The 25,235-nt window shown below is 42.7% G+C and overlaps 1 protein-coding gene across 1 annotated transcript in view; it reads left to right on the top strand.

Moving 5' to 3' along the window:
• The window catches only part of LOC138287474 (estradiol 17 beta-dehydrogenase 5-like), a 222,345-nt gene that overhangs the window by 28,753 nt on the left and 168,357 nt on the right, over window positions 1-25,235 (top strand). The window contains exon 3 of the mRNA XM_069227915.1: window positions 24,575-24,691. Coding sequence (XP_069084016.1) covers window positions 24,575-24,691 — 117 coding nt within the window. The remainder of the gene's footprint in view (window positions 1-24,574; window positions 24,692-25,235) is intronic.

Below are 25,235 nucleotides of genomic sequence, written 5' to 3'. Positions count from 1 at the left end.
GGAAAATATGGTGGAGCTATAGTGAGAGCAAAAGAACACTTTACGAATATATGTGCTTGGCTGCAATTGCAGGTGCTCTATGTGTGATGTAAACAAACTTACACAGTATAGGCTGGGAGTGGGCCTAAATGAAAGTAATAATGGTTATCAGGACTTGGTTGAAATAAACACTTCTGTATTAGAGTACGAGGGAACTGTGGACTTGCTTGTAATTTTTAGATTTACTCTGGAGAGAATGAATCTTATAGGGATGACAGTGCAACCTCCCAGCTTCTGGGCAAAACTGGTGGGGTGTAGGGGGCCTGTAATGGCCCACCCCCAGTGTGTGAGGAACATCATTGTTCCATGGGGAAACCCAGTAATTATGTATTCTTTAGTAGAATAAATCTACTGAACCACTCGAAGAGCATACACTGAGGAAAAAAGTGCAAAATCTGGTAGCTATTATGTACAAAAAAATCAATTCTATTAAGGACACAGTGGTGACCAATATATGCTCTTTCTGTGCTGACGTAAACAGCAGCCAATAAGAAATTAAACTAAGAAGTACAACTCCCATTAACATCAATAACACAACATCCATTTTCCACCGTCCTTGCGGTCCTCAAAACTGGGAGATATCAACTTGCTGCCTCTTTCTTTGCTATATAACAATAACCTTTATCAGAAGTCCACAATGTTTGGTCCAACATCCATCGAGCCTAAGCCAGTCTTGCTTGGCCGAAGGACGCTCATGACACTGCCTACAGAAATTTCCGACTGCGTTCTGGAGACTACTCTTGCTTCTGATCAGAACCTGCAACACAAAATACAGAAATGGTACTATCTGCAATCCTTAAACTCCAATAACATGTCTCTATATTCTAATGATACCCAGTCATCATTAGAAGGATAAACCTTGGACAATTAAAACAAACACAGTCATGTAAACACAACCCAATGTATTCTTTTAACATACTGTATTAACGTATTATAATAACCGGGTTGCATAATTCTTGCCTGTGTCCTTAATAGAATCGAAAATTCTTGTTGCAATAACTAGCAAACTTTTCATTCTATGTCAGGACTCGAAGCTCAGATTATGTTTGTTCAGAACTGATCCACCACCATTGATGCCACATTTACAATATGTTTTTAATAAAAATGCTTAAACGTTGAATCTGAAAATTGGTCAGCTGTCTTTAATATACCTTCTAACCTGGAACTCAGGGAGTGAGCCTTCAAAGCCATGGCTCTGCTAGCAGAATGTGCTCCAAAGACCTGAACATCAATTGCAGCCCCTGCAATGACCCATTCGACCCACCTAGACAGGGTTGCAGATTAAACTGGTTTATAAGGGTTGAGCAATGCAATCCATATTTGGCCTTTGGGATCAGAATGCAGATATTTAGTACATTCTTCATATACCTTCAGACATTTAATAACACATAATTTATCATTATGTGGCAATGCAGAGTATTCTATACTTCATCTGGAAATAGAAAATGACACCTGTTCTGGGGAGTATACTCTTCCTGCCAGGTCCAGAGCTTTAACATCTGATACTGTCTTGCAGGCTACTTAACAGAGTGACATAGCCAACTTGACCATCAACTGTTTCGGCGATAACTGAGAGTTATCTGGCCGAAGCTCAAACAATCTCAGCACCACATTCACATTCCATAAATTACCATATTTTGGTTTAGGTTGATTAGACATTCTGATTCCTTTAAGTAACTTACAAATAAGACAATGCGTTTTAACCAGACTACTGTTTATCAGCACATGCCTTACAGAAATTGCAGATGCCATTCTGTAAGATAGTCTTTTTCCTCCCTTCTGAGATAACAAATTGATAATGGCTTCCATACTGAAGTATATGGTTTGTGAATGAAAGACGCCATGCCTATTCAATGTAACTTGCAGCTTCTCCCAATATCCCTTGCACTTGTGATCGTTGCCTGAAATTTTCCAAGCCAATAGACTCAATTGACTATTAGGTGCAAATCCTCCAAGGGACCCTTCAAAATCTCTAGGAACATTGCTAATGCTATTGTACAATCCTGTGCCATTTCCAAGAGGACTGGTAACCACGGCTCTGCTTTTAAATTGGAGTGATTACCACTAGATCCGTTTGAACAGTCACTCGCAAAATTATTGCAAATAGTGGAAACACATAATTCAAGTCTGTGGACCAAACCTGAAGACCAGCATCTGTCACTTTCGCAAGAGGGTCCGATCTCCAGCTCAAGAAATCTTCCAGTTGCCTCTTCAGCCTGGTTGCAAAGAGATCCATCTTGCAAGGGCCCAGAGTGTTCTGGATAGCTAGAACAGCTGCAGATGTAGTTGCCACTTACTTGTGAACAGAAACCTGGAATCCCAATCCACTATCACACTGGTCTGCCCTGGGATGTATTCCGCAATCACCATGATCTTGTCCTCCAGGCAAACGTGCCAAAAGTCTTTGGCAACATCCTAGATCTGGTCCCGCCTAATTTGCTTATGTATCTGACAGCTGAAATAGTGTCCAGCTTGAGCAGAATACAAAAGTTGTTTTTCTTCTTTATGGCAAATGACCCCGCAAGTATGTAGAGTTCCAACTTCACTTGAGGCCACATGCCGCCTTTGGAGATACTGCATCGTTGCAGCCCAATTCCATCTGCTGGCATCAGACTCTATCTCTATTTCCGGATTGAACTGAAAATGGCCCTGCCATTCCAGGCTTCCTTATGGCTCATACAACAATTGAGCTCAGCCTTGGCCTCATTCAATATCAGAATCTGATCTGTATAAGTCAGCACTTTCTTTAGGTGTTGAATCTTGAGATGTTGCATGGCTCTGTAATGCAGAGGGCCCAGAAACAGTGCTCCAGTTGAGAAGGTCTGGAGTCCTACTATCTTTGGAATTAACCTCAAAGAAACCATCTGCTTACCTAATGCTGACTTCAATTCTTTTTTTAATGTCCTTTATCTTATGTTTGGACAACTGTAATTGTGCCTTCACTGAATTGATTTAGGAACCCAAGAATTCTAGTGATTGGGTTGAGATTAGGACAGTTTTTTTCTCATTTATTGTGAAGTCCAGATCCTGCATGAGTTGTATTCCCCATGTTAAATGTTGAGTCAGAGGATCCTGAATTTGCCCCATAATGATTAATGATCACATTGTCTAGGCAAATGATCAGCTGAACAACCTTTTCTCTCAGACTTTTTACCACTAGTTTCATTATCTTGGTGAAACCTCAAGGGACTGAGGAGAGAATGAAAAGTAACAGCAAGAATTAGTATCATTGGACTCCCCACCAGAATGGTAAAAAACGCCTGTGGGGGTCAAATACGGGAATCATTAGGTAGGCATCTTTGAGGACATTAATTTCCCTTACTGCAGGAGATCCCTCAAAAGTTGGATGCCCTCCATCTTGAAGTGTCTGTAAACAAGCCAACAGTTGAACTCCCTTAGAGATGTAGAGAAGAAAGCTCTGCCTCGGAATCCCTCTTGGCAGCCACCTTCACTTGAAAAAGGTATATCCTGTTTGGTAGCCCTTATAGTCCTGACAGCCTGGCAAATGCCCCATCTTCAGCGGGCCCTTAAAAAAAGGTTGAGCTGAAAAACATTCTTGAGAGATGTCTGAGCTTAATCTAGTGCTGCAAAGGTTGTGGGAAATTTCCCAGTGCCCTTGACTAGCTTGTCGCTGAACACCAGGCCCTCAATGAACAGCCCAAGCTCAGCTGAGGCGAGCTCCACAAGCTTGGGATCAATTTTCAGTCTGTCCAGTGAAATAGCACAATTGGCATTTCCTAAGAGAGGCACAGCGGGCTGGGACCACCCTGCCAGCTTCTCTGAATCAATCGTCACTCCTGTCTCTGTGGCCTTAAGGCCATTTCCGATGTTTAATAAGGGCCCCGTAATATCCAGCAACCTGTCTTGGCATGCATGCCACACCCGGTCTATACCCTTCTTGGGGTCCTTTGCATACTTTTATTTTAGAAAAGTAAGCATGATAGGGCCTAAATCTGGAGTATTGTCCTCTTTGCATGGAAAATCTGGCCTGGGTCATTCTGCCCGCAGTCTATTTCACACATCCTTATCGAAGTTCTTTCTCAACAGGGACTTAAAATATTAAGTCACAGCTGGGGCTGGGACCCAATCTGATGATCTTGGATGTATGATGTCTTTTCAGATCAAAGGATAACGGGTTTGACGAAAGTGGGCCACAGTCAGAAGTGTGAGTTTATTCTGCTGATCCCTTGCGGTTGTGGCCTTTGATGGAATTACTGGATAGATGCATATCCGTATCCATGTCTTTGACCCGATTAGGCAGATCAGCTTCTTTTTTGGGGATATCAGTTCCTGCACATCACCCATGGTCACCCAGGTAATCTTGGGACAATTTGGTCCAGCACCTCCTAAAGAGGCCAGTAGTTAATTTTGGCTTTGGCCTTCTGGGGCTTGTTTGATTGTGTTGCTCCAGAGTTAGAGGAAGAAGTCTGGGTACACCCTTGGTGTTTTGCATATTGCTGCATCCGTTTTATGATGGGCGTGACCACAGCATCTAATGCTTTATTGACCGACTGCTGGACTGAGTGGTCCAAAGCTCCACCTGGGTTATCCTCCTGGTAATAATCCTGCACTTCATCTGGAAGGCAGGGCTTATACTCTGCCAAGTCAAAAGACACCCAGTCAGCCATACAGACCTTCAATATGCAAAAGGATTGCCAAGGCACCCCCAAGGGGAGTAAGAGAGGAGCTGCCCAAAAAATATGCTAATCTACCTCGAAAATTACTTTGCACCCTGTTTGGGCCAACGCTCTCCAGGTCAAGTCTGTACTGGAATGATCGGAGCCCCAGCCGCCTCTGCAAGAGGGAGAATTTCTGTACAGTTGAATATATAAGCGCTTACTCTGTCCAACCACTTCCACAAATCTCTCTTTATGGCAACTCCCATTATTACAGCTTAGCGTGGACACCAGCCTCCTGTGCGTTTGAATTACATCACCATTGAGCACTGGCGGCATGGATCTAAAAAGAGAACTGCATTTGTGACGTCCAATTAGTCAATGAGTCCAGTCCTTGCACCCTTCAGATGTCGGGTCCCGCACTGTAGCCATGAAGGTGCCCAGCAGTTGTCAAGGCAGCTGACTCTGCTACCAGATTGGTGTCCCTCTGCAAACAATTCCAAAGGAAAGATAAAGGAATAAGGGAAGGCACATTTTTGCCTTGAGGCCTTATTAGCAATGGTGTTTAGTGGGCAGAAGCCCGTCTGGCCTGAGGAAATATGTGTTCACAACAGCAACAATGGGAAATACACCCTATATCTAGCCAGTGATGTCAAAATTTAGCTGCACAAAACAATACAGTAAAATTACAGAAGGCGTGCACTAAAAGTCGACTAATAAACAACATCAATGTCATTAAAACTGGGAAGCACTTATCTTGCCTGCTGAGCAGCAAAGAAAGAGGCAACAAGTTGGTGACTCCCAGTTTTGAGGACTTGTAAGGACAGTTGACTGGTAGAAAAGGGATGTTTTGTTATTGATGTTCATCTGAGTTGTAGTCCTTTGTTTAATTTCTTACTGCCTGCTGTCTATGTCAGTAAAGAAAGAGAAGCATAATCTGAGCCTTCGGTTCTGATATAGAATCACGGGACAAATCACAGGACAATCGACAGAACATCAGACGGATTAGTGCGTTGAGAGTGACTATGAAAAATGAAAGTACAGAACAGTCAAACATTTTATAATTTTGCAGTTATGCATGTATATAAACAGCAATACCATCCAACCATGGCGAATGGGTGAGTTAATAAAACAGTGACAGTGCAAATCGTAATCATAATACAAGTATATTTGACAGGGAAAATATGTACTGTCCCAATTAACACAATTGAGGACATGTCAGCACAATTAATGAATGAATAGGTTTGTAAAGCGCACAGATACCCCAAGGAGTGTCCCGGCACTGCAGATTACCAGTACGAACAAGTACCACTTAAGCCGAAACAAATAGCCAAGTTTTAAGGTTTGTTTCTGAAAGAAGATTCTGAACTCATCATTGAAGCTCTACTCAATCCCCAATCAACTTGGAAAGGACCAAACAATATGATCTCAGTCTAATCCATGTTACACATAAATTGACTAGCACTGAGCCATTCAAAGACTGCCTGTAGACAAGCCTTAAAAAGGTATGCACACAATTTCTGCCTCCCTCTGAAAAGAGAGGAGTAGCTGGATGTCATCGGCAGAGGACACCAACTTAAAACCAAACGATTCAACCAGTAACACCAGAGGGGCCAGACTGAAAGTATAGAGTATTCAAGGTTGATATGGCGCTGCCGTCTGAAATGGCCGCCTCAACGTAGAGCTCTGAGGCTCAAGGGGAGAGGGATTTCCCAAACAGCTGTCAAAAAGCCTCCTTGGAGTCAGAATGAAAGGAAATATACATGTGATAACAGTGACATAACTCTGAAGTTATTTTCAAAGTAAGAAATGCCAGTTAAAACAGAGTTCTTCACTGAAGCCTGGCTACAAAGGGCCCCTCAGCTGAGCAAAGAACAACACTTTCTGTCAGAAAACAGAGTCAGCTGCTGACGAGATAAGGGGCTTTCTTCCTGTTTAAACTGGGAGGCTGCTCCAGGGGAATTAAATTACTGCTGACCTTTGGTTGAACTCTCCACACAGCACAGGGAAGCCTCTGACAAGTCTCAACTCTGAGGTATTTTCTCTTTGCTTAACTGTTCAGACTCCATTACCTGAATGTGTGAGCACAGGATTTTCTTGTCAGACAAGTGTGTGGAGCAAATGCAGTTCAGAAAGTGAGTGTTGTACACCATTTCTGCAGCTGAGAGAGTCTGTGAAAGTTACTCATTCTGTCAGGAAATACAGCCAGTTTCTTAACAGATAAGTGGAATTCCCTTTCTTAAAAGTTGAAAGACTGCTGTAGGGGAAACATATGGACTTTCACTTCTGAGGTATTTCTCTTCATTTGACAGTTTAGAGTCTGCTACGCAATTAAGTAAATGCTGGAATTCCTGTCAGCAGAGGGTGTAAAGCGAATTTGGATAGGCAGGCAAAACATGTGAGCTATTTCTGATGCACTGGTTTTCAGGGACACCTGTCTGAAAGCATTCAGTCATTATTTTTAAAATGATAGAAGTCTGTGGCAAAAACTAATTCTGTCAGGAAACACAGCCAGCTGCTGGTGAGATAAGTCAGAAGGCTGCTGTAAGTGAAGCCGCTACTCTCAACTCTGAGGTATTTCTGTCACTTAACTGTTCAGGATCCATTACGTGATTATGTAAGCGCAGGAATTTCTTGTCTACAGGTGTGTGGCGTAAATACAGTTTGGCAAGTGAGTGTTGTACACCATTCCTACAGCTGAGAGAGTTTGTGAAAATTAGTCATTCTATCAGGAAACACAGACAGTTTCTGAAGAGATATGTGAAATTCCTTTCCTTGGATGTCGAAAGGCAGCTGTATGAGAAGCATATAAACGTTCACTTCTGAGATATTTTTCTAAATTTGACAATTCAGACTCTACTACGAAATTACATAAATGCCGGAATTCCTATCAGCAGAGGGGGTAAAGTGAATTTGGGTAGGCAGGCGAAAACTTCACAACATTTCTGAGGCACTGTTTCTCAGCGACACCCGCTTGAAAACATATAGCCATAATTTTAAAATCCCAGATGTCTGTCACCATTTACAGTGTTAATATCTACCGACTTTGTGAGTCAATTAGATATCATATTTGATTACTAAGCTGTACTTATTTATTGTCTTCTCTAACATTAAAATATAACAGTATGGCCAGTGGCAAATCTAATAGAAAGCCTTTGTTTACACAAATAGTAGGGAACACTGTACCTCCAGGCACGTCTACTGTTGTCCCACAAGACATTGCTTCTATGGACCTTATTTTAAAAGAGATCTCTGCCGTGGGACAAAGATTGGGATCTAGGGATGTAAAAATTTCAGATCTCGCAACAGAAATGAAGACAATACGGATGGATCTAAACTCTTTTCATACCAAAGTGGAAATTTTAGATCAAAGAACCACTTTTTTGGAAGAGAAATTAGATAATGCAGAGTATTGGGGTCCGGATATCTGGCACCTAAAACAAAAAGTTATAGATTTGGAAGACAGGGCCCGAAGAAATAACATTCGTTTTTATGGAATTCCAGAAAAAATGGAAGTCAATAATGATGTGAAGAACTTGCTAGTAACGTTAATACCGCAGCTACTGAACATATCTTTTGAGCATCCCCTTGAGTTGCAGAGAGCTCACAGAATTCGATCAAGAACTTCAACTTCAACTCTTGAATCTAGACATAGACCGTCATGAACAGGTCCGCCAAATATTAACAGCTGCTCGTAAACATGGTCCGTATGACTTGGAAGGCCATAAAGTATTTATTACTGCAGACTTCTCCACTGAAACCAATGCCAAACGAAAAGCGTTCCTGCAACTTAGGCCAAGACTTCGCAAATGGGATATCAAATATGGTCTTTTAGAACCTGCCACAATGTGGATCACAATGGATGGGAACTCAAGGTATTACACAGAGCCTGAGGATCTGGTACGCTTCCTGGACAGTTTGGATGACCAACATATGGACTCAATGCCATTGGTCAAAACATCTATGAATAGTCTGCTTCAATTACAGAAAGATCCACAAAGCCATTGCACCGGTAGATTACATGTCCGTACCTTTAAGAAACAGTTTGACAGAGATAAAGCAGTCCACTGCGTAAAGTCACTCACACAGGAAAATCCCAGAGACAAATCGAGATCACCTCTAAAGTCACCCACGTCTTTTAATAAAGTAACTGATGCTCAACCTTCCACTATCACTTCTTCCAGCTAGATGAGTATATTTATACATGCTATGTATTAATATAATGTTATTAGTGTTTTACTACAGTTATTAATTCTGATGGATATGATTTATTTCCTATCCTCATATATTGCTGTTCAATAACCATGTACATTTCCTACTGTGTTTGTATTTGCAGATTTTTTCTTGGATAGATTTTATAACTCCATGGAGTGGTTTTTCTTATAACTTATTTACCATGAGTGGTTTTCCTTTCCTCCCCTCCAGAGTCTGGGTTTCGAATTGAGGCTTAGACCCACCGACGAAAGATACATATTATTTGATCTGCAGTGTTCTTTTACATTCTAGCATTTAGAACGGTGTACTTACACCATTTAGAGTTTAGTGTTAACAATATTTTATGATTATAGTTCCACATATTGGTTTCAGGTTTACAATACTCCAGATAGTGTTTTTTTTTTTTCCCCTCCAGTAAGTTCTCATTATCACATTACTATATAATTTATCTACTTCCTTTTCCCTTTTTTAGCATTTTGACTCTGTTTCACACAGTACAAATATACTCTAACATTTTTAGTCATCATCATGACACGTCCTATGCAAATTGTCTCTCTCAATGTCAATGGCTTTACTAATTACATTAAAAGGAAGAAAATTATTTCCTATTCAGCCTCCAAACATACTGACATTGCTCTCATTCAGGAGACTCATCTATCAGATATAGAATCAGAAAAATTTAAACGAGATTGGGTAGGCCAGATTCTTTACAGCTGCAAATCCCCTTCTCACATATCAGGAGATGCTACATCCCACACTACTACTAGAAAAAGTGGTGTAGCCATTCTAATACGGAAAACACTGCAATGCCAAATACTTCAGTCATGGTCAGATGAGGATGGTAGATTTGTTTTAGCGAAGCTTAAAGCTGGTAACAATATATTAGGAGTGGGTTCCATTTATGCCCCTGTTGGGACTAAAGCCCCCTTTTTCCTTCATCTAAATAGAATCCTAACAGAAATGGGAATTTCCAGAATAGTTTTGGGAGGCGATTGGAATCTTGCGCCAGATGTGATCTTAGACAGAACAGGTCCCCTGGACACAACTCATGGTAGAGATAGAGCCATACTCGGAGACATCAGAGAAGATCATGGTTTGATCGATATCTGGCGTTTACTACATCCATCAGATAAGGGGTTTACATATCACTCAACAGTACATGATTCCCATTCTAGAATAGATTACCTCCTTATTTCACATTCTATTACACCACAAGTACTAGATTGTGATATTTTAGAAATTGCACTGTCAGATCACGTTCCTATCAGTGCCCAGCTTGATTGGGGTCTGAAACGCCCTTGTAGGAAACCATGGCGATTAAACATATCGCGCTACAAACTACCGGCAGAAAAGCCACAATTACAATCACATTTGACTACTTATATGAAAGATAACAAAGGATCAGTTTCTTCTCCACAAATCTTATGGGCAGCTGCAAAAGCCACTATTAGGGGACAAATTATGAGGGATTCTGCCATAACAAATAAACGCAGAATAGAACAACAGGCCATTTTGGAAAATGATATCAAAACACTGACACATACTCATTTTAGTAATCCAACTGAAGCTTCCAGATGCAGATTGGAAAAAGCTAAGATGGAACTTAATACACTATGGGGGTCATTTTGACCCCGGCGGGCGGCGGTCGCCGCCCGCCTGGAGGGAACCGCCATATGGCCGCTCCGCGGTCGAAAGACCGCGGAGGCCATTCTGGCTTTCCCGCTGGGCTGGCGGGCGACCGCCAGAAGGCCGCCCGCCAGCCCAGCGGGAAACCCCTCCCCACGAGGAAGCCGGCTCCGAATGGAGCCGGCGGAGTGGGCATGTGCGACGGGTGCAGTTTGCACCCGTCGCGTATTTCAGTGTCTGCTAGGCAGACACTGAAATACACAGTGGGGCCCTCTTACGGGGGCCCCGCATGGGCACGGCAGGGGCCCCCAGGGGCCCCGCAGCACCCCCTACCGCCATCCTGTTCCTGGCGGGCGAACCGCCAGGAACAGGATGGCGGTAGGGGGTGTCAGAATCCCCCATGGCGGCGCAGCAAGCTGCGCCGCCATGGGGGATTCCAAGGGCAGCGGTAAACCGGCGGGAGACCGCCGGTTTACCCTTTCTGGCCGCGGCAGAACCGCCGCGGTCAGAATGCCCTTTGGAGCACCGCCGGTCTGTCGGCGGTGCTCCCGTGGCCGGTGACCCTGGCGGTCACCGGCCGCCAGGGTCTGAATCAGGCCCTATATACTTCCAAAGCAGAATATATGCTATATAGACTTAAGGCTCGCAATTATGAACAAGGAGAAAAAGCAGGCCGTTTACTAGCGGCACGATTAAAACAGCGAGAAGCTATGACAGCTATTCCAGCTATATATAACCCTGAGGGTAAACTAATAACTGAGACTCAAGCAATAGCTAATACATTTGCAGATTATTATACCAAGTTATATAGTTCAGAAGTTGATGATGACCTCCTCAAAGAACAGGAGTTCTTTGATAAAATAACACTCCCCTGTCTCAATGAACAGGACCGGCTCATACTGACTGACGAAATAACAAAGGATGAAATTGCGCAAGCAATCTCCAGTCTCCCATACAATAAAGCACTGGGAGAAGATGGTTTCCCTGGGGAATTTTACCGTTGGGTAAAACCAGAAGCAATAGATGTCCTTTATGAGGTTTATAAAGAAGCAGAGGAAACTGGTAGTCTCTCCTCACTCTCAAATAAAGCTATCATAACTGTCCTTCCCAAACCTGAGAAAGATCCATTATACTGCAGTAACTATCGTCCAATATCTCTTCTGAATACAGATTCAAAGCTATTAGCCACCATTCTTGCCAAAAGACTCAAACAAGTTATCTCTAAACTCATACATAATTCTCAAGTTGGATTCATGCCAGGCAGAAACTCTCGTAGCCATCTCCGCACTTTGGCTCACATACTTTGGTTTTCCAAGGATGCTGGAGAAGACAGAGTAGCATTATCCTTAGATGCAGAGAAGGCCTTTGACCGCATTGAATGGAGCTATATGTTCCGTACATTGCATAGGTTGGGATTAGGTGATGATTTTATCTCTAAGGTTAAATGGTTATACAAGGCACCATCTGCACAAGTGAATTGTGGGGGTTTCCTTTCAAAAACCTTTTTAGTGCAAAGAGGTACCCGCCAGGGTTGCCCTTTATCGCCCCTCTTATTTCTTCTTGCACTTGAACCACTGGCTGCAGCAATAAGACAGTGTTCACAAGTAGCAGGCATTCCTACACCAGCAGGCATCTCAAAACTACGTCTATACGCGGATGACATATTACTCACACTTGCAGATCTACCTACTTCACTCTCGGCACTCATGTCTACTATTTCTCACTTCTCAAACATTTCTGGATACAAAGTCAATTGGAATAAGAGTGAAGCTCTCCCATTGTCCCGGGGTACAACAAAAGCAGCTATCTTAGGCTACAATTTTCAATGGAAAGCGGACTGCCTGAAGTATCTAGGTATTTATATCAACACTGGTTTAGAAAGTATGATTCAAGATAACTTAGATCCACTCATTGCTAAAACGAAGTCAGAATATGAAAAATGGTCCCATCTTAACCTGTCCTTTTGTGCTAGAGTCCAGGCAGTGAAAATGATTATAGTGCCTCGTTTCACATATGTTTTAGGTATGTTACCTTTGACAGTTAAAATATCAATACTGCGAGACATTGACAAAGGTATTAAAACCTTTATTTGGGGATCTCTGAGACCTAGACTCAAAATCTCCAAACTGATTGCTCACAGGCGATCTGGTGGCCTTAGTTTACCATGCATTGAACATTACTATACAGCCCTCCATTTATCTCAATTGGTTTATCTTTGGCCAATACAGGATGACCCCCCACTATGGGTTCTCATTGAAAAGCAATCTTTACAGGTATCTTCAGGTTTGCAAATGTTTTATACTCATAAATCACCTGCTTTACAAAGTTCTAACCCTATTATTCAGTCTATGCTTAAGATTTGGATACACTCCCACAAACTCCTTAAGAGTAATCCAAGGCTACATAATAAGGCTCCTATATGGCATAACGCTGATATTAGAATAGGGAAACAGACAATTTCCTGGGATACATGGGAGAGAGCAGGTATTCTAATGCTGGATCATTTATTCACTTTAGAAGGCAAGCTTAAAACCTTTACGATGCTTCAGATAGAATTTCAACTCCCTAGCTCTCAAAAGGGGAAATACTTACAATTGAAACAAGCTCTACTTAGTAGACTAGGACCATTTCCGTGGATACCTGAGGATTCCCCAGTCGTACAATACTTAAAAACTTGGGGGAAATTGAAAGGAGCGGTCTCTGGATTTTATAATCTCATTGTGCATAAACTACATTCATCACCTTTACTAGCACAACTCCACGTCAAATGGCAAGGATTAGTTAATGTAGCCTATTCCAATGAGGACTGGACAGATGTTGTTATGAACATGGATAAAGGAATCAGAGAGGCAAGAATGAAATTTACTCTTTTCAAAATTCTTCATAATTGGTACTGGTCACCACAAAAACTCAAGGCAGCAGGTTTACTACACCATTCTACATGTTGGAGGTGTCCTCATGAGGACTGTGATATCCTACACATTTTATTTCAATGTCCAGTTTTGACGGAATACTGGTCTTCTATAACTTCCTCTATACACAGAGCTATACATGTGCCCATTCCTTTAACAGAAAAATTAGTTATATTACATGATGTTACTGATCTCCCAAATCTAACAAACCATACAAGACGATTGATTGCTATTGCACTCACTGTAGCAAAAATTTGTATATTACGACATTGGAGAACACCACAACATCCTACACATGACGAATGGCTTATTGAAATGTATAACATGGCATCATATGAAAAGCTGATTTACAGATTGCAAGATAATGTTGGGATTTTCATCCAAATTTGGAAACCCTTTCTAGCTAATACATATTCTATTAATATTCACACTTTGTCTCCTATCTTTATTAAGACTTTTTTATTATTGTTTTGAGTCATGCTGTTATTAAGACAATTGAGATCTCGCCCATTAACACTGTTATTTTAAGTAGGACTTACTGTTCACCAATTCAACACTGTTGAATTGGCAGGAATATCTCCATTTGAAATGTTATATATGTGGATTTGCATGATATTACTATCTCGACTGTCTTCTAACAACCTATAATATATGGTTTAATACATATTGCATAATTCTTTCTTTCCAGTTTTTCTGTTATAGGTCTACTTCTAAGAGTTAATGCACAGTTTGATGCCTTATAAATAATCTCATATATTGCATTTACTGATATATGTATAATGTTTTTTTGTTTTTTGTGTTTAGAAATCTGAGAAGTTAATATTTCAAAATATATTTTTCATATATGGCCATAATTTGATGTATTGTTTCTCTATTTAACACAGTCTGTATATTGACATGTACTTCTCAATAAACATATACAAAAAAAAGAAAAAAAAAAAAAAGGTTGATATGGCAACTGCAGTAATGACTCATGATTATAGTGTACAGTTAACATGGAAAACCTGTACTGTTGCACTCAATGGATGTATGATGGACTCTGTAGTGCCAGTGGGACTAACTAAGGCATACAGATATGTAATGGCATACACATAGTCTCACAATAGTATTGCAGGTAAGTTGGTGTTAAATACAGGATGTAAAAAGATAAGGGACTGTGGGACAATAACGTTTGTTAGAAAAGAGGGAAAAACCGAAACAAGGGTGTGAGTGGATTTGACTGTGCTCTGGAATGGAAGTAATTATTAAGCAGCATTCCATTCATCAGCTGACTTCGGTCCATTGAACTGAAGCTCCATTTGCATTCCAACGTGGATAAAGTGGTGACGAGGTTACCACCTTGTGGGGAATTTTTGGCAACATTCACACCTGCCAGTCATTATAAATTACAGAATGATTCAATGAAGTGTAATGCTCAACAAAAGGAGCATTCTGGACCTTACACAGAGAGTGCTTCTGTATTGTGTTTTTCTCGCTCTGATTTTTTTGTGTTGTTTGCCCAATGTAAACACAGCCAGTAGAGCATTTATTTCAACAAGTTACGTCGGTCGGTTTACAGTGTGAAAAAAACTGGAGATTTTTTGTAATATCCTGGTAATTGAATGCTGTTGTCTTGGAAGTGTAACCACATGGTATGTAGTTCTCACATCTAAAATGTCCAGTTAGAGGTGGAAGGTCTCACGTCGAGTTCATGGTGTCTTCTGTAGGTACAAACACATACTAATGGTATGTTGTAGGACGTTGGCTCTGTATGCACTATTTCAAAGTAAGGAATAGTATGCACAGAGTCCAAGGGTTCCCCTTAGAAGTAAGATAGTGGCAAAAAGAGATAATTCTAATGCTCTATTTTGTGGTAGTGTGGTCGAGCAGTAGGCTTATCAGAGGGTAGTGTTAAGCATTTGTTGTACACACACAGGCAATAAATGAGGAACACACACTCAAAGACAATTCCAGGCCAATAGGTTTTTATATAGAAAAATATATTTTCTTAGTTTATTTTAAGAACCACAGGTTCAAGATTTACAAGTAATACTTCAAATGAAAGGTATTTCACTCAGGTATCATAGGAACTTTGAATCAACACAATATCATGTACAGTTTTAGCAAAAATGGCAATAAGCTATTTTAAAACTAGACAGTGCAATTTTCAACAGTTCCTGGGGGAGGTAAGTTTTGGTTAGTTTTTGCAGGTAAGTAAAACACCTACAGGGTTCAAAGTTGGGGCCAAGGTAGCCCACCGTTGGGGGTTCAGGGCAACCCCAAAGTTACCACACCAGCAGCTCAGGTCCGGTCAGGTGCAGAGGTCAAAATGGTGCCCAAAACGCATAGGCTTCAATGGAGAAAGGGGTGCCCCGGTTCCAGTCTGCCAGCAGGTAAGTACCTGCGACTTCGGAGGGCAGACCAGGGGAGTTTTGTAGGGCACCGGGGGGTACACAAGTCAGCACAAAAAGTACACCCTCAGCGGCACAGGGGCGGCCGGGTGCAGAGTGCAAACAGGCATCAGGTTTGCAATAGGTTTCAATGGGAGACCCAGGGGTCTCTTCAGCGAAGCAGGCAGGCATGGGGGCGGCTCCTCGGGGTAGCCACCACCTGGGCAAGGGAGAGGGCCACCTGGGGGTCGCTTCTGCACTGGAGGTCAGATCCTTCAGGTCCTGGGGGCTGTGGGTGCAGTGTCTTTACCAGGCGTCGGGTTCTTTGAAGCAGGCAGTCGCGGTCAGGGAGAGCCTCTGGATTCCCTCTGCAGGCGTCGCTGTGGGGACTCAGGGGGGTCAACTCTGGCTACTCAAGGGCTCGCAGTTGCCGTGGAGTCCTCCCTGTAGTGTTGTTTCTCCGCAGGTCGAGCCGGGGGCGTCGGATGCAGAGTGGAAAGTCTCACGCTTCCGGCGGGAAACGTGGAGTCCTTTAAAAGTTGTTTCTTTGTTGCAAGTTGTAGTTTCTTTGGAACAGGGCCGCTGGCCTCGGGCATTCTTGGTCCTTTTAGATGCAGGGTAGTCCTCTGAGGCTTCAGAGGTCGCTGGACCCTGGGGGACGTGTCGCTGGAGCAGTGTCTTTAGAAGTGGGGAGACAGGCCGGTAGAGCTGGGGCCAAAGCAGTTGGTGTCTCTGTCTTCTCTGCAGGGCTTCAGGTCAGCAGTTCTTCTTCGTCTTCAGGCCGCAGGAATCTCTCCTCCTAGGCTCTGGGGGCCCCTAAATACTCAATTTAGGGGTGTGTTTAGGTCTGGGGGGTCAGTAGCCAATGGCTACTATCCCTGAGGGTGGCTACACCCCCTTTGTGCCTCCCCCCTGAGGGGATGGGGGCACATCCCCAATCCTATTGGGGGAATCCTCCATCTGCAAGATGGAGGATTTCCAAAAGTCAGAGTCACCTCAGTTCAGGACACCCTAGGGGTCGTCCTGACTGGCCAGTGACTCCTCCTTGTTTTTCTCATTATCTCCTCCGGCCTTGCCGCCAAAAGTGGGGCCGTGGCCGGAGGGGGCGGGCATCTCCACTAGCTGGGATGCCCTGTGGCACTGCAACAAAGGGGGTGAGCCCCTGAGGCTCACTGCCAGGTGTTACAGTTCCTGCAGGGGGAGGTGAGAAGCACCTCCACCCAGTACAGGCTTTGTTACTAGCCACAGAGTGACAAAGGCACTCTCCCCATGTGGCCAGCAACATGTCTGGTGTGTGGCAGGCTGGCAAAACTAGTCAGCCCACACTGGAAGTCGGGTATGTTTTCAGGGGGCATCTCTAAGATGCCCTCTGGGGTGGATTTCACAATAAAATGTACACTGGCATCAGTGTGCATTTATTGTGCTGAGAAGTTTGATACCAAACTTCCCAGTTTTCAGTGTAGCCATTATGGTGCTGTGGAGTTTGTGTATGACAGACTCCCAGACCATATACTCTTATGGCTACCCTGCACTTACAATGTCTAAGGTTTTGATTAGACACTGTAGCATAGTGCTCATGCACCTATGCCCTCACCTATGGTATAGTGCACCATGCCTTAGGGCTGTAAGGCCTGCTAGAGGGGTGACTTATCTATGCCATGGGCAGCGTGAGGTTGGCATGGCACCCTGAGGGGAGTGCCATGTCGACTTAGTCATTTTCTCCCCACCAGCACACACAAGCTGGCAAGCAGTGTGTCTGTGCTGAGTGAGGGGTCCCCAGGGTGGCATAAGACATGCTGCAGCCCTTAGAGACCTTCCCTGGCATCAGGACCCTTGGTACCAGGGGTACCAGTTACAAGGGACTTACCTGGATGCCAGGGTGTGCCAATTGTGGAGACAAAGGTACAGGTTAGGGAAAGAACACTGGTGCTGGGGCCTGGTTAGCAGGCCTCAGCACACTTTCAAATCATAACTTGGCATCAGCAAAGGCAAAAAGTCAGGGGGTAACCATGCCAAGGAGGCATTTCCTTACATATGTCCTTTCATAAAGGGAAACAAAGGCAAGTCTAATAAGAGGTTAACATGAACATATCAAATTCCAGTATTTTTAGCAATCTTCACTGCCTTGTTGGCTAAGTGGAAAAACATGTCTACACAACTGATTTTATTCAATGACTGCTTGGTTTTGAGGGCAGAAAAAATTCCAGATTCCCTAGGTGAAGTTCTTTTCCTTGATCATCTTATTGAGTTTTTAGGGTAGTCACAAGCAACCAACTTCTGACAGAGGATGGTTTCTTCTCTAAAAAATCATTTTTAAATGTACAGTCCCTGCATAGTCTCACGATCATTTAGGGCACGTGGATGGAAACTGTGATACGGTAGCATAGTGTTTATTGCTCTGTTTTTTTTTTTAAAGAACGTGGTTCATACTTTCACAATTTTGCACAGTAAGGTCCAAATATTCAATATTAGATTTACTTCAATGCAGTGCTTTAAATGGAAAAATAGAAGTGCAGGTACTCTGTACCAGAGTACCTGCTTGTTTCTGAGAAGTGCCGGTACTCTCCAATTAAAAGTATTACGTTTTTCGTGAGATATGCCGGTACTCTCCCTCTCAAAATAAAAAAGTGCCGGTACTCAGTACCGGAGAGTACCGGCCCATTTAAAGCACTGCTTCAATGATGGGTAAAGCGTAGGTAGGGCTGGGCTGTTTTTATCTAAGATATTATTTGAGTCCGGGAGCCAGTGCAACCTGACCAAGTCATGAATTCGCCATCAACATATCTTCTTCGACATCCTGATGTTATCAGTAAATAGACTGGTCGTGTATCAAATGTGCATACGCTCACGAATGTGCAAAAATATAATACCAAAACTCGGGGCAAAACAGCCAACAACAACATAAATTTTCTTTGGCAGTAATAATCTCCATGAAATCAGAAAACGTTTTTGTCAATTCTATTTGAAGAAGTGAAATTAGAAAGTGGTGGACCACGGAAGGCCTAACTCTGGTATTCATGTCATACTGTCTTTTACATGTGTGTCAGTCAAGGGTACAGAGTTGCACATACAAAAATCGGTGTAACTGCCCAGGGGCTCTAAAATCAAACTTTAACCTGACAGAATAGGACTTCCTGATGGATTATTGGTATTCCTATGGCTTTTGGGCGGTGTGTATGATACCAGTGTTCTGGGATGTTTGTGATAAAGAAAGAGAAGTCTATTCTCACAAATGACACCCTCTTGTTTTGCTAACTCTGTCAACTGATTTCACTTTGGGTATTAGGGAGGGTTTAGTGATCAAGGTGGAACTAGTGTTCAGTATTACTCAACTGGCTATAGAGCTCATTGCTATACAGGTCTTTGCCTTGAATCACAATTCCTCTACCTCTGTCAGAAGGATTAATCAAAACATTGCCATTCTTTTGAAGATCCAGGGGGGCCTTTCCTTTCTGCAAGAAGTATATTGTATGGTGTATGAGGATCTGATTGATATAATCAGATATTTCTTTCATCACCAGTTTTTCTGAAGCCATTAATTCGGAGGGTGTCATGTTATCACTGGGATTGAATATGAAGCGTGAGCGAAGGCTGGATATAGCCGGATTTTTCTAAAACATTACAACAATTCCGTGGGTATGGGGCAATTTTTCTGTGATGACAGAGGAGGGGCCTTTACTGAACAAGGATATGTCTGCTGAGGATAAGTACGGGGTGAGAGATTGAAAAAACATTCACAAAGAGATCTGTCTGTTCTGCTAATCTAGGAGCTAATGACCGGCTCAGTCACTGTCACCATGACATGATCCACGAAACTAAGAATTTAGGTTTTTTCACCTTAAATCGAGTTCCTTTTGGGATGTGGCTGGTTTCTTTAACCAATGGGGTCAAGAGATATCCCTGACTAGGCCTCTGAAAATAGGTACTTGTGCCAAGCCAACACAAATCCATGCCTCAGTCAATCCTAGGCAATCCCTCAAGGGATCAACTTTGTTTCTTGCCAATAACATTGAACACAATTGGATGTTCTGGCGCACTGATGAAGTAAGATGCCTTTCCCTGTAGCTGATCTGTTAGTACTAGCTACACAAAATGTATAAAACAAGGATGGGAGAGCTGAGTCATCAGGACAGAGTTGTTGATGGAAGATGAAGAATAAACTGACCCAGTTCAGAATCTGCCCTTGAGAACCTATTTAGTTTTTTAAGGTATTGATTAGTGGTATGCTGAATTAAAATTCCACCCTCTAAGCTGTATGAAGTTAATATTTTTTGTATTCTTTCAAGTTGTGAAGTTTGCGAACATCAGACAATCTTTCCTGTTACCTCTAGTGCATCAAGGTGTGGTGGACTGACTGTGGTAGCAACAGCAGAACAGGACTTTTCATCTGTCGCCTGCCAGGCAGAGTCATGTACTGGCCTCTTTGGTGTCTTTTATTTGACCTTCCAGTTCCCTGCAACAAGGTTGTGTGTGTCTGTGTGTTTGTGAGTGTGTGTTTGTGTGATAACCTACTGCAGTATCAAAGGACGCTTGGGGTTACAATAGAAAATACACACTCCTATTACATTAGTGGCCTGTACTCATAAACATAGGTATAAAATGTTGGAGGCTGGTGAGTGCCCTTTCAATATGAGAACTTCAGGACTTCCTCAAAGGATTCAGGGGCCTTTTGAGAGTATGAAATGGAGGCTCTCTTTGACGTTTGGAGAAATCCCATGGCTTTTCCTGCTCCATATTTTCCCTGGAAATGTTACCCCCAACAGGTTGAGAGATATTTAGGGGAAAGCCTCTCCCTCTATTCTTGGCCTTATTTTGGGTCTCCTGTGACATGGGAAGAGCTACACACACCACCCCACCTTCCTTCTGGCACTGTGAGACAAAGGCTGTGGCTGGGTCAGTTCGGGAGGAATGCATGCAAGTTTTAAGTTTGAGGTTTTAAACCAGTCTCAGAGTTGGATCTTACAAAGTGTGCATGCAAACTTTGTAAATGTGGACCAAATACCACCAGCCACCATGCCAAACTTTCAATTCATCTGCAGTACATGGTCCCGCAGCAGTTAACACTAAGAAACTTTTCTCTTCTCCAAAGTTGGGGTCACTGACTGTTAATCATGGCCAGGCTTTGGAACAGGAACTTGGAAGTTCTGCAACCTAACACAGGAAGGGCTCCCTTGAGTCTTATATAAGGAAAGGCGTTGATTGACTACTTAGTAAGGGTGCTAGAGGTACCATTGCACAAAGAAGAGGCTCTCTAGAAATCGAGGACTACGTGGAGCTGGAGGATGAGGGCCAGAAATTAGCCTGTTGCAACCAGGGAAGGATCTGCATTGCCAGGCCACGTGGTGAGGCATTGAGACTTTGGTGACCTTACAGAAGCGCCTGTTGCGGGTTGGCAGTCACAGAAATCATGGCTCATGGTTTTCCCCATATAGAATGGCATGCCTATGATTGATGCCTAGAGTAACTTTACTGAACCAAAAGAAGCCAAAGCATGTTGAGACGTTTCTTTCTACATCTGGATCATATAACACAGCCAGACGTTCTTTGGCTTTCCGGTGGATAAAAGATGCAAACTGATGTGCTCTTTACTTTATTTGGCTTGTGGGAGTGTGTTTAGCCCCAAGGAAGGACCAAAGGAGAAGATCTGTCCAACCATGATCACAGCCAGCAGAGCACAGCCTTATGCTCATGTGTATGTTCTTTGCTTCACCTTCTGAGCAGGGTCACACACCACCAGTAACTATGTAGCCCCTGCCCACATACACTGGAGGAACAAAGGAAACCAAAGCCCCTTGAGAAGGTTGACTCTACATCCAAATCATAAGAGGCAGGCAGCAGTTACTTGGACAAATACTTGGGCCTCCAGTGGGTCACAGCTGTGTCCTAGCATGAGCTTTGTACTTTATTTGGGAAGTGGGTTTGTATTTGGGCCCAAAGAAGGACCCAAACAGAAGATCCAACCAGCCAGGCTCAGCACCAGTGAAGCACAGCCTCCTCCTCTTGTGTGTTCTTCACCCTGCCTCCTCCACTGAAAGCATGCACCAGTTTACAAGACACAGAGAACTTATACAGCAAGAGCATCAGCAGGGCTAGTGCTAACTCAACATGGCAGTGTCTAGTGGCTATGTAGGATCACACACCACCATTAGCTGTGCAGCCCCTGCCACAGCCTGCTAAAGTGGGTCCTACCATCTCCACTTTAATATTAAGATACAGGGCATGGGAGCAATGTTACAGGAGAACTGTGACTTTGGTGCAATTCACTTGCCACCTCCAACTAAGTCATATGTTTATTTGGGTGAAATAGCAAATATCCTATATGAGCCTAGGAAATTTGCCCCCAGCACTTTTCCTGTGAGATTGATGAGCTTGCACTGACTTTAGTACATACTTCCTGACTACTGGGAACAACATCCACTAATACCAAGTGGTTCCTTCACAGATTGATTGCTATCCTACTATTGTGTACCATAATTGCACACTCTGACTTTTAGATACTGCATTGTATTGTGTGTGGAAGTAAAATACATTTTTTGGTAAGTTAAAGCACTGGCTGGAGATTTATTTGTCCCTCTTGCCTTTGCTAGCTCGATGATCATGCGGCAAAGTGGTATCCTTGGTACTCAGTTTTGTGTTCAACAGTAAGGAAAAGGCTCAGGACACCAGTAGTAAAAAGCTCTTGTTGTTACATTGTGAGCTCAGTAACCTCTGATTTCTCTGGAACTCCTGAAAAAGTCCCCATACCATCCTCCACCACTGTCATTCAATTCTTAACAAAAACAGAGAGAACACTATCAGAAGACCATTCAGCATACAGCCAATCATGTTGAGCACCAGTAGGGTTCCATTCTCAAAGTAGCTGCACATACTTGACCTAACTGATGAGATGCCATTAGGTCACATTCTAGATTCACAACTCTCAGTGGCTTTCCTTTTGAAAGGCAAATTGGTTGATAATTTTGTTATTTCGTGCCGATAGTAGGCCTGTCACCTACTGTGCTTCCAAAGATGCATGTAAAAATCCTTGCATCAAGGAGTAAATATGTCTGTTATATATCCCACTCAGTAAATTAGAGAGAGTTACAAACAGACTGTATACCTAGGGCAGGGAGAAGGTATAGAAAGAATATGCTGCCATGCGGCATTAATAATAACTAGACTATCAGGACCCCTGGTTAGAAAAACTCTTTATTTCTCAGTTGTCTTTTGGGGAAAGGAGCTAAATCAGCTAGTACATAACAAACGGTGCATTATTTTGAAACTGTTAAATCTTTCAAAAGAAAATATACACATTTTTATTGGATGGCCCCCAGAGAAATTCAATCTCCATAGATTACCTAACCACTGATCTAGACCTAGTTTATAGTTTAAAGTGATAACCAGCAGCTAAATTGAGCAACGGGAGAAGCTTTGACCTGTATGCAATGGACCCTGGGTTCATCTGGAGACATGATCATTCAGGTATAAACAGAAAAGGTAAGTTTTAGATACTTCGTGAATGACAGAACCATGGGTATACTTGTTAAGTCTGATGGCACGCATTTCCAGAAGCTTGTTGTATCCCAAGAAGGGGTTTGGTTTGGTGCATGGCATTTCAATTTCTGATGTTTTCAGAAGTAGGGAGTTTTTTTCCTGAGTGTTTTTGATGGCTTGAGATTATTAACAGGTCTGTCAGATAAGCAGGTGGGTAAGCATGAAAGCCAATCATGGTTTAATCCTCGTTTTGATGGAATGTAAGTATATGTATTATTGCCTTACAGCCCACTGCTGAGGACTATACCGGTTGTTAAAGGTCCTGGACCTGAGTTATGGGCCTGAGCCTCAGGCGAGGGCCTATAACGAGGGAGAGGGTCTTTAGCTACCGGTATAGACCAAAAAAGAAGGGTTATAAGGTTATTAGAACATTTCATCCACTGAGGGTAGAATGTTCTGAATTAAAAAGGGAGTAATAGAAAGGCAAACATTGGAATGTTGGGGCACTAGGCTTATACCAGCCATTATAAGCCCTGAGCCACTTCATTGTCTTCAGTGGAGCTCTCAGCATTAGAAATATGTGTGATGTGGCTAACATTTCTAGTGATAATGATAGAAGTCCAGCATTGAGTGGAGGCCTGCTTCCATAAGGGCAAAGGCCCTAGATGCAGAATAAATAGGAGAGGAGCCAATAAGGAGCCCTGGATCATACCACATAACATTGCTGCCTTATAAGATATGCGATTGACAATCTTGATTGAATAGAAATGATGCAAACATATCAAGACTTGAACATGGAAGCTAATGCAGTGTGTTTGAGCCTACGATGATCATCTGTATGGAAGCCATTTAGATCAAGGGGAAAAAACACGAGAGTTCCCCTCAGGTAGTATGCATGATTTTGTTTCTTGTGAAGGGAGAACATTTTGGGTGAGTTCCCAAGGTAGGTAAACATGCACAGCTTTTGCACTAGTGAAACTTTGGATTCACAATTTACCTGTCTGGCATCTGTTTCTGTTACAACCAACCATTATGCAATTTAAGAATTCATTCTGCCAAGTAGAACTCCCATTATGTGCAGTCAGTTTTAATAGGTTTGGTACTGGCTGATTTGCTGTATTTAGCATTACTTTTTATCTATTGTGCTATTCGTGCCCCTACTCACGTTATGTAATTCAATTAATTAATCTAAATGTATCTGAGGCTGTAGGTCGTGTGCTGTCTGAGAGATGTTATACTATGTTTGCTCGTGTTTGCAGATGTTTTCCACATCCTTAGATTTCATGTGAATTACTTTTATTTCTTTTTGGTTTCATTGGTGCAGCTGTGGTCAACCTTTCTTTCTCCAGAACTGGTCCGGACAGGTCTGGAAAAATCTCTGAAGGCCCTTCAACTGGACTACATGGATCTGTTTATCATCCACTGGCCTGTCAGCTTGAAGGTAAGGCTTCATTAGCAACAGTCACTAGTAGATTTAAGTGATGTGTAGGAGTGTCTGGAAAAAAGTGAGAAGATGCTCAAACAGGCAGACTCTGATGTTACAGATTGATGTTACAGCATTCCACCGGGTGGATAGAATCAAGTACTTTCTGCAATTGAAATAAAAATAGTCAGAATTTATCAGCACTGAGCCTTAATGACATGTTAAATGGCTCAACTTGACTCCCTATGCTTTGCGGACCACAGAGTGAATCTTGGAGGTTGCGGGGGAGGATTGGCTACACTTTATCCAATCAGAATTTGCCCCCAAATGGCGGAAGCGCTACATGTCTTGTTGGATCAGTGTGAGTTCTTGTAAATGTTCCCTGTTCATGCGGGTGAATAGTGTGGCACCTGGATTCCTGTGAGGATCCATGTCTTGATGGTGGACTATGTCACACATTTTTCAGTCCATGGATGCAGATTTCAAACCCCAGAAGTGGCATATTCATCCACATATGCATCCGCCATTAGTGAGTATTTATTAGGGTTATTATGGTTATTGA

Source organism: Pleurodeles waltl, chromosome 4_1 (genome assembly GCF_031143425.1).
Source record: "Pleurodeles waltl isolate 20211129_DDA chromosome 4_1, aPleWal1.hap1.20221129, whole genome shotgun sequence".
Lineage (NCBI taxonomy): Eukaryota > Metazoa > Chordata > Amphibia > Caudata > Salamandridae > Pleurodeles > Pleurodeles waltl.
Note: the sequence above shows the minus strand (reverse complement) of the source record. Positions and strands in the feature narration are given on the sequence as shown.